Source organism: Notothenia coriiceps, unplaced genomic scaffold, assembly GCF_000735185.1.
Source record: "Notothenia coriiceps isolate Sejong01 unplaced genomic scaffold, NC01 NC01_scaffold00014152, whole genome shotgun sequence".
NCBI classification, from domain to species: domain Eukaryota; kingdom Metazoa; phylum Chordata; class Actinopteri; order Perciformes; family Nototheniidae; genus Notothenia; species Notothenia coriiceps.
The window spans coordinates 31,389-41,545 of record NW_011346853.1 but is presented as its reverse complement, the minus strand read 5'-3'; the positions used below and the strand labels follow the sequence as shown (position 1 = coordinate 41,545).

Below are 10,157 nucleotides of genomic sequence, written 5' to 3'. Positions count from 1 at the left end.
ATTTAAAAAAAAATGCATGCACCCGGACTCCCTAGAGGATGTGAGGTCCACCCCCCAAATAAAGCAGTTTAAAATAATTAAATTGCATACATTTTCTTTTAGTAAACACTGAAAACGGGTCCCACAGACTCAAACAGCACACAAAGGTTAAAGGTGAGCATATCATAATGTTCAAATATGCTAAATATATACACTGCAAAAAAGAGTGAAATCCTCACGTAGAAGCTGGAACTAGAAAGTATTTATTTTTTGACAGATAAATTACCTAATAAAGTTTAATGGATTATCAAAATTGTAATTAATTGGTATTGTAGTCAATTACTCAATACAAAAATGTAAGAATTAATTCACCATTACACACTGTAATTTATTATTATAAATACATTTTAATAATGTATCTCCACTTTAATAATGTATTTGTTCATTTATTTATTTGTTTTGACTGTTTACAAAATAAATAGAAGTCCTTTTTGGTTATCTTGTATCTATATGTTTCTCATTTATAGAGGTGGGGTCATTGGAGGGTTTGTCGGAATTTTTTTTTACTGACTAACTATGATGAATAGTAAGATCTCTCATGTTCCCTTCAAACCTGACATGCTCAGACCAAAAAACCTGAATACTGCTGTTCTTGCACGGCTCATGTTCTCAGTGAGAGGGATTTCTGTTTCAGATCGAGCTCGCCATCCTGCGCTTCCCGTACGACTCGTGGGGCACGCCCTTCCAGCAGCTGAAGCAGGTGGTGGAGGAACCCTCGCCCCAGCTTCCTGCAGAACAGTTCTCCCCCGACTTTGTGGACTTCTCCTCCCTGTGGTACAACCTTTTCTCTCAGTTTGTCTAGCCAGGAAACATTCAGTTTCATATCATTTTTCTTACACTCAAGGCTGATCGGCAGAATCACTCTGCCGTACGACTAAGCCTCATTAAATCAGATAGAAATGTGTGTAGAACGAAGCTGATTGGCCTTACATCTTTTTACACAATTTCCATACTGTATTTAGTTTTTTTTAAATGAAAATAAGAACAGTGAGTTTAAAAGGAGGTTGAACAGAATACAGAGTGAAAACACAAATTACACATAATCATTAACGTTGATTTTGTTTGTTGCTGCCTGGTTTAATCCCCTGGTGATTGTTTTTATTGAACTGTAATTCCTTACTTTCCAATGCAGGTACTCATCTTGTGGCTTTACACACATTTCTTTCCCCCGACACCAACAGTGTTTTGAGCAAATTTGAACTTCCTTTCTCCACAGGAGTATAACCACCCTAAATTATAGTTTTTTAAGTAATTACTTAACTGGCGTTACCTTGAAATACTGAATAAAAGTCTGTTTTTCACATGCCTTTATGTAAAACAAAGAATCCAAAAACACTGATTTATTTTCTTTGAAATAGGGGCTGCATTAATAGTATTTTTTATAGTAGCTTGCCCAGATGTTTACAGCATTTGAGTGAAAATGCATGTGTTTGGGAAGTGGTTAGCATACCACTGGATAAAAGAGGCTTGTATTTTAGTGCACAAGTTGTGTGTGAGTTTGTACATTTCTCTTTTGTTATATTTCTGTCCTTATCTTGCCATTGACATTCTGATTGTTTTGGAGTCATATGAGAAAACAAACATTTGTACAACAATTCAAGGTACCACAGAGTGAATATTGATACACAATAAAGTGTTCCTTTATGGATGAAAAGACGAAATAATGACTTTAATGCATGGATATGGTGTCGTTTATAATGTACATTTATTCGGTTAATCTTGCATTTTTCCCTCCCCAGCTTAAAGAAAGTTTCAAAAGAGCGGCCGACTTACACAGAACTCATGGTGAGTGTTGTATTTTTTATATATTTGTTGTTGTATTTTCTTTATTCTGCTGTTTAAGCAGATGCATGCAACATGTAATACTGTTAATCAGACACTGGAGGGTGCACTAGGATCTATATTTCCTCCCTCACATAGTGAATGAGTTAATAAGCTGTGATGCTTCAGTACATACACGCCAGTTCTCATATCACACTTACCTGATTAAAATGTATTCTTAATTAGGGCTATGAAAAAAAAAGTATAATATTGCAGCATTTAATGATTTAGGAAGGGCAACATTCAGACAACTTATGTGTTAAAATACCACTTTGAATGAATTATTGTGGAGCTGCAGAGATATCCAGGCCTACTAAAGCACCCTTATATTTTCATCGAATCATTTCAGTTACAATATAAGTGGAAATAATCACAAAAAGTATTTTTTTTCAAACTGAATTCATGTAATTTTTCTCCTCAGCAACATCCCTTCTTCACCTCCCATGAGGCCAAAGAAACCGACGTGGCTAGCTTTGTGAAAATCATCTTGGGAGACTGAGTGGCCACAGAAGGAAGGGAGGATCTGTTAATAAGAAGAAATACAAACAAACAAAAAAGCACCAATCGCAGCCTCTGTTACCTGTAGCCTGCTCTCACCCCTCCCTCCAGAAAGGAGCATCAGAAGGAGACGCTGACTCGGCACAGAGAGGAGTTTGCCCCCATTATATCCTCTCTTCATTATCTGACACGGGAAGGGTGGGGGAGACGGGTTCCTCACACATAATCTGGAATCATTTAAGATATCTGTATGCCCCTGTGCACCGCCTACTTCTCATACAGTCGTTTTGCTAGTGAAAAGAAGTGCAGATTATATAAAAAAAAAGATGAATGATATAATGCTATCTATGTATAATCTAAATGTTTGTATACTCAAAGCTAGTGTTGCATCGGTTTCATTGACTGCATGTACATAATATATCTCGGGGGGAAAAGAGGAGTTGCAGAGTCCGACAGTCGGATATATGCAGATTTGCGGCCTTCGCTTCAAGGCCTGAAATAGGTACTGCACACCAACTGCTTTCCCTAGATTACAAAGACTACCTGTTTTAGGTGTGTGTGTGTGTGTGTGTGTGTGTGTGTGTGTGTGTGTGTGTGTGTGTGTGTGTGTGTGTGTGTGTGTGTGTGTGTGTGTGTGTGTGTGTGTGTGTGTGTAGGGCTGCACGATTTTGGGTGAAATCTATTTTTAGGTTGGGATAAGGATTTACTCTCACTATTCTGAGGGTAACATTGTATTTAAATGTTTCCTCTGCAGCCTCGTCATACCTTATGCTCCTGTTATTTATGATTTTGGGGGCAGAATTATTGTGTCATTTTCATACCAGGTACATTCATTTTGTCGTAGCGCTTTGATGCTAGCAAGACATTAGCACCTGCTAATTGTGCTAATATCTGAAACACTCGGTTTTTCCAAGTATATGTTAAAAAAAAAACTTTGACTCAACACAGTAACTTCATTAATTCTGACACTTTACATGTTACAACATTTGTAAAACAGTCCCCAATGGAAATGAGTTTAGGGAAAACTAGCAGCACTTAGCTTGTTGCAGCTAATGCCCCCGCTAATGCTAAGATACGAGTGAAATGAGATCCTAGCTGTACGTGGCGAAATTCTGGAAATCCGTTAAATCATGCAGCCCTACTTTGCTCACACATTTAAAAGTGATTTATATGTGAGGTGTGTGTTGACATTGTGGTCAGTTGTGGGAGAATATTGCCCATTTTCTCCTTGTTGTCTGTACTGAGCCAATCACAACCCTCTCCACTCCATGTTCAACATGAAAAGAACTGGACATTATTATTAATATTATATTAATTATTTGTATTATTTAGATCCAGGGTTTTGTCCCCAGATATATTTACTGCAGTTTCTCTTATTTATTACAACTGCTGTTTTCCGTCTGAAAACTTAAGCGATTCTTTGGAGACTTCTCTTGTGTGTTTGTTTTTGTTGTGTTCTTCTTGGCTCAAACACGTAAATGCTTTTTAACTTTAAATGTAACTTGCAATCCTTCTATGTGCCTCTCTTTAAAAAAACAACAACTAGGAAAATAGGATGTTTTAATGGGGATGGTGCAGGGATATCAGCCTCTCCCATTATATCCTCCCTCTTCACACGGCATCATAATTCCACTTCCTGTTTGCTTTTATTACTCTGCGTTTCTCGTCAGTATTTCTCTTTACTCTTCTTTGTTGTTGCCTTGGCTTTTTTCTCATGGTGGTGTCTGATGGCAGGAAGTGTCAGGCTGCATACACAAAGCTCAGCGTTGGTTGTTGTAATGTGATGACAAAGTGAAAAACTTTAAATACTGTAAGCGACAGGATGGCAGGGTATTGTCACAGTTGGATGTTGTGGATCATCTTCTTGCCTATAAATATTTTGTTACCAGGTTATCCCTTGGTGTTTTGTGCATTAGTGTTTTTATGTCTCCTGTCAATTCTTTGCTGAGTTTAGTTTAAAGTTGTGTGGTTAATGCTGAAAGGCTCGATTTGGGATTTAAAATAGGAAAAAGTTCATTGGAATTCAAAAACAAGTTCAGAATTGTTTTCTTAGTTGTTGTGGTAAGTTTCAGAGAAATCATAATTCAGGGACCTCGAAAACATGGCAGTCCAACAGTGTTAAAATAAACAGGGTTTTATGAAAACAACAATTTTTTCTTAAATGTAGACAGGACATCCCCAAATGGAAAGCAATTGTTCCTGTAGAAACATGACACTGAAACATGAGACAAGAGCTGTGTAAAGATATGCAAAGCTGCATTAATGTATGTCTTTATGGTCACTTTGACAGTAACATAAGTTTCATTATTGACATCTTATCACCCGATAACATTTGGTTTGTTTTAAAGGTAAAGTTGGTAAGATTTGGTTGTGTTTCCAAACATTGTTTCGCTCTTCACAAACTCTGTTTGCTGTTTAACAGTGAAGTTGTTGGGCAAAACCAAAACAAAGCTAAAAGAAGCTAAAATGCAAAACAGCGTCGGATGACCCAGATTTTTCCGGAGTGCCCACATTAAAAAATATTGATCAGAGCAACTTTAATTGTTTTCTGATGCTCTTAAAAGTTTGTTTACTATGATACAATTATTTCCACAGCAGGAAATAGGCCTATTATTTATTATTTTCATTATCATAAAATCAACTACGTGTGCATACTATTGGCATAATCTTCATGCGCAGTAAATGCGATAAACAAAACTATTGCACATTAGGCCTTTAGCAAACTAAACAAAGTTGTACTCAAAGGTTCAGTTATGTCTTTAGCACTTTTATGTCCTCAAAAATGTTATTCTGTTTTCTGTCGCCATTCAAATTTGTGTCCTCAGTCGGCTTTGTCGTTTCAATGCGTTCACATGGGAGTATCCTGTTTTGTATCAGACAAACTTTCCTTTCACCTCTCACACCAATATATGCTCCCTGCTTGACTCAGGTCCCTCACAAAGCTTTGCTGTTCGAGAAACTCACCCTCCTCCATAAGTTCCCCTATCTAGGTAACCAAACTTTTCATCACAACCTGCACATGACACACAGTGGATGTGGTTGAGCGCTTTGAACGTTTTGCCCCTTTCCTTTCTTTAGTAATGAAGCTGAGTCAGAAGATAGGTGGCATTCTGATAGCTATTATGTTGAGAACATGACAGGCTTCTCATCAGTATGTTTTTATGCCAAAGATAGGAATATACTGTTGAGAATCTGTAATTGACCTCTATTACATGATTAAATTAGACAAATTACAGTCAGTTTCCTCAGCGAGGACTGTCACAGGTTAATCCTGATCAGTCATGTTTGATTTTCTCTGGAAAAGACCCGGTTGAACCCTTACGGATCTCATGATGAGCAGCAGTGTCCTTTTTGTTCCAATTACAATTTTTGCAAGCGTGACCAAAGAGCATAAATAGAAAAGCGATGGCTCACTTGGAGATGGGACATTTTTCGATGTGTGGGACTGTGATTGAAGCTGCTAAATAAGCATTAAGAAAAAAACTAGTCCAGATTCCCTTGATATCCCACCTGTAAAATATCATCATCAAATATCATCACATGCATGGTCTTGTAGCCTTGATTTTGGTGTGTGTAGTATGTTTAGGTCTATTAAGTGCCTGACGATGCTTTTTCGTGATGCTTAAACACTTTTTTGGTCTTTTTTCCTCTCTGGCACACACCACATGTTGCTGTGATTGTTTGCACTGTACTGAGGAGCCATATCACAAAGTCACATTGCATGTTAGTTACTGTCATTTGGATCATAAAAGGTTGCAGTGTAGGTGGACATTGTTTCAGTTTCTGCATGGTGTTATAAAGAGATTGGAAGTCAAATCTTCTGATGGTTTTTTTATTGAATTTGCTTCTTTGTAAATTCTCAAATAGTGTTTTTTTTCTCACCTACACCTATGTTACTAGTTATTTCGAACCATATCTTCTTTGATTCACTAGCTGACATTCTTCTTCTTTACTGTTGTCAATTGCATGTTGCTGCAACAACTGTCGATCAGTGGAATAGTCATGTCTTTGTGCGAGTGCATACTAAGCAAAAACATTGTCCAATAGTGCTACTATTGGACAAAAACACTAAAGAGAAACAAGTGCAGCACAGTTGGGTCGATCAGCATGACAGAAATGAATAATCCATGCAGTTCTGTGTGTCAAATTTACTTCTGAAAATACCCACAAGTAAATATTACAAATACATCAATATTATGGCCGAATGGGCTTTATTTGTGAGTTTAGTTTTTTTAAAGAACAGTATCGTTTCCCAAGGCACCATGCAAAAATGGACTGATTTCTCAAAGACAAGAAAATATAAATACCACTCTTGGAATAAAATTATACTGTCTCTTTATAAATTAAATGATTTGGATTAGAAGCAAAATTCCAAAGTTGATATTAGGGCTGGTCAATATATCAACCTGATATCGATATTGCAATATGAGACTAGATACCGTCTTATATTTTTCCTAATTTTGCATAAGAGCTGTTGTTTCCTGGTCTTAAACGTTACAATGCAGAAAATCTAGTTATTTTCTCAACAATTCCGGCTGTTAATAGCTTTCAGTTGAAAGTCTACATTGTGCTAAGTTTACAAAGCTTTGGCCAGTACCAACTAGAATTTGAAAATGCACAGTATCCACCTAATAATTACAGTATTAAATGATTTCATTTTTAAGGTATATATTTTAAAAGGGGCATTTGTCCCATTTTGTATACTCGGTATCCCAAAGCTGCACTCAGAACCTTTTAACTCCACACTCAATGTTTATTTGTTCTGCTCAGCAAAAAGCACTTCTGGTCACAGTTGACTCATATTCATTGTAGAGTAATGAGGAAACTCCAATCACCTGTCGCATGGCATTTTCCTGTGTGTGTGTATTTTTCTGAGGGCAGCGCTATCTTTACCCTTCTGTTGCTCTCCGGGAAGATAATGAAGCGAGTCACGTCATTCACACAGATTAAAAAAAGCATATCCCCCAACTTCTTCAAATCCTGCATTAGGAACAATTATTTTCTTTGTCTCAGTCTCTTTTACATGTTGCATTCACATGTCTGCCTGCACGCGGGAATTCCCGCCTGCGAGTCTATTTGTGGCCAATGCTCACCTGCTGAGTAAACCTCTGTAGCTGGGGGTTAACAGGGGCAGGACGTCCGAGTGGCAACTTTCCTTCGCGGGCGATTATTGTCACATCCCGCCATCATCTCCCTCTTAACCTCTGAGGTAAACAAGGTCCCAACAACGAGCACGTACTTCTGGATGATGCACTGGTGACATCCAGTTGGCGGGAGGCTTTTTACTGGAACAAGGCGCCTCATTTTACAAGTGGAAGTCCCAGACACATTTGAGATTTGGAGAGAATCAAAGGAAATGTAGCTTCTTCCTCATCCTCTAAATGTGTCACAGGATGAATTCAGAAATATCTAAAAAGTCCCACTTCCAGCCCTTTACAGATCCGGTTCTGCCAAGATATATTTTATGTAAATCTGTCGTTTGTGCATGAACCGTGCTGAGGTTTTTGAACACTTTGTTTTACCCAACTATTCTTGCTTGGAGCGTTCTGGAATACTACGACTCGTAAGCCTTGGAGCTTCTGTCTCTCCTCGCAGGTGATAAACTGCTGGTACACACAGCTGTATGTGACTTCTGATGTTGCGGTGTTGTGTTCTTTAACCGGGGTTATCCGGGCTAGTTCGCCACAGTAATCTGTTACCAGAGATGCTACTGTACGTGGAAGAGGGTATTTTGTTGCTGTCGGGTGGGGTTCGGGAAGGGTAACTGTGGCTACAGCTCCTTGCCCCATGGAAAGTGAAGTTCTCAGTATATTTACACATCTCTAAAGCCTCTGCTAAAGACTGATGACTGTTCATTAAGATGCTCAATTAATTTCTATAAATATTTTAGATTGCTCAAACTGATTATGTGCAATTGTAATGATGGAAATTCAATAAAAAAAAGAGGTATTTTTACACAACGAGGTCTGTGTCTGCTCTGTTGTTGCAGTTTGAATTTGTTTGTGGAGCAAAATGTTCATTTTGCTTTCAAAGAACTGGGACGCAAAATGGCGTCCAACTAGTCTACTTATCCAAATGACAGAACCATGGATGTATAATAAGAACTGGATACAGCGTGGGAGGCGGGGCCTCATTCATTCCTTTGAGAGTTGCTGGCGCATGATGATAAAATGGCCCAACTTTTGAGAGAGCGAAACGTCACAGATTACCCGGCATGCCTGAGAAGTACCCGTATGTGCGCTCATAGCGCATGCGCAACTGTAACCAAAATGCTCGTTCACATCAAGTACGTCAATTTGCGTACACGTAACAGCACCACACGTTCATGACAGCATGGTAATGATTTGTTATTATGATGGATTTGATATTAACGAGGCGGAATGTTAGCAGCTAGCGGCTAGCTAGTAATTATGCTAATGTGCACATCAATCGTTATGTACTTATATTACGCTTTAACAGGATCTAGTGATATCCAAGCAACAGAGCTTCATTTAGCATGAAAAAATTATTGCACTGTATATATATGTACATATATATATACACACAGTGCAATAAGCTTCTTAGTGCAATAAGAAGCTACAGGGACGTTAATCTAACGTCGGTAACATTAACTTTATTTAATACAACATTTACGGTACAAGATTTAATCATACAGCCCATGTAGTATGATAATGAATTATAGCAAACATGTGCAATATATCCATTATTACAGCTCCGTGGGATGGCAGTAAGACGATATGGGTCCGTTCTTATTGTGCATCCATGGGTAAAGATAAACGCAACTCACATTGGTTTCTCAAACAGCATCTCTGTAAACTACGTGTATTCACTGAATTTCACTCTCTGCCTTTAATGGCTCGTTGTAGCTCCAATAGCTCCAGCCCCCACCCTCCCTGTGAGCACAGTGTGCTCTGATTGGTCGGACACGTAACATGAACGTGCCGGGCGGCGCGGTCCCGTGGGTTAGATGCGCGTTCATAATGCAGAGGGAAATAACTCTCAGAATAACGTTATTAGCACACTTTTACAACTTGAGGAACGAATGTTTTTAATAAGGGCTATACAAGTGTTCATACTGGGTGGTTTATTTAGTTTAAAAAAAATTATCCAACGATTTACAGACCACTCTTTCCCCATGTAAGTNAGTTTAAATCATTTGTTATTGGTTGTGATCATATTCTAAAGATGTTTGGATTATTGAAAAGTATACAGCTCCCTTTCATCTGAGTGTTGAGAGCTGTTTGAAACAGCTCTCAACACTCAGATGAAAGGGAGCTGTATACTTTTCAATAATCCAAACATCTTTAGAATATGATCACAACCAATAACAAATGATTTAAACTTGTTTATTCTTATGTTACCTAGTTAGCATTCTTTCTTCTTATTTATGCATATTTTACTAATCACTCCCCTTTTAAACTGTTTTTTTTTCCTATAGTACACATTGGAATGATTTCTTACTTTATTTTTTACAACTATGACTGCTTAATAATAATAATAATAATAATAAGAAGAAGAAGAAGAAGAAGAAGAAGAAGAAGAAGAAGAAGAAGAAGAAGAAGAAGAAGAAGAAGAAGAAGAAGAAGAAGAAGAAGAAGAAATAAGAAACATATTTGTAAAGTGGGGGGACACAAACGGGATTTCGAAAAGAGCGGGGGACATGTCCCCCCTGTACCCAGTGGAAATTACGCCATGTGTGTGTGTGCGCCAAGTGCAATAAATATATGCAAGTTGCAACACACAGAGTAAATCTCTGCCCCTCATGTGCTGTGTAGGCTGGCACGACTAGGCTGTTCAAT

General features: G+C 38.1%; 1 protein-coding gene across 1 annotated transcript; it reads left to right on the top strand.

The window, feature by feature from the left end:
• Window positions 1–673: 673 nt before the first annotated feature.
• Window positions 674–3,429, top strand: LOC104948326 (dual specificity mitogen-activated protein kinase kinase 6-like; the record flags this gene model as incomplete). The annotated part of the gene is made up of 3 exons (XM_010774522.1): window positions 674–813; window positions 1,779–1,824; window positions 2,282–3,429. Coding segments are annotated over 3 exons (264 nt in total), but the record flags the coding sequence as incomplete, so codon positions are not given.
• Window positions 3,430–10,157: the final 6,728 nt, after the last annotated feature.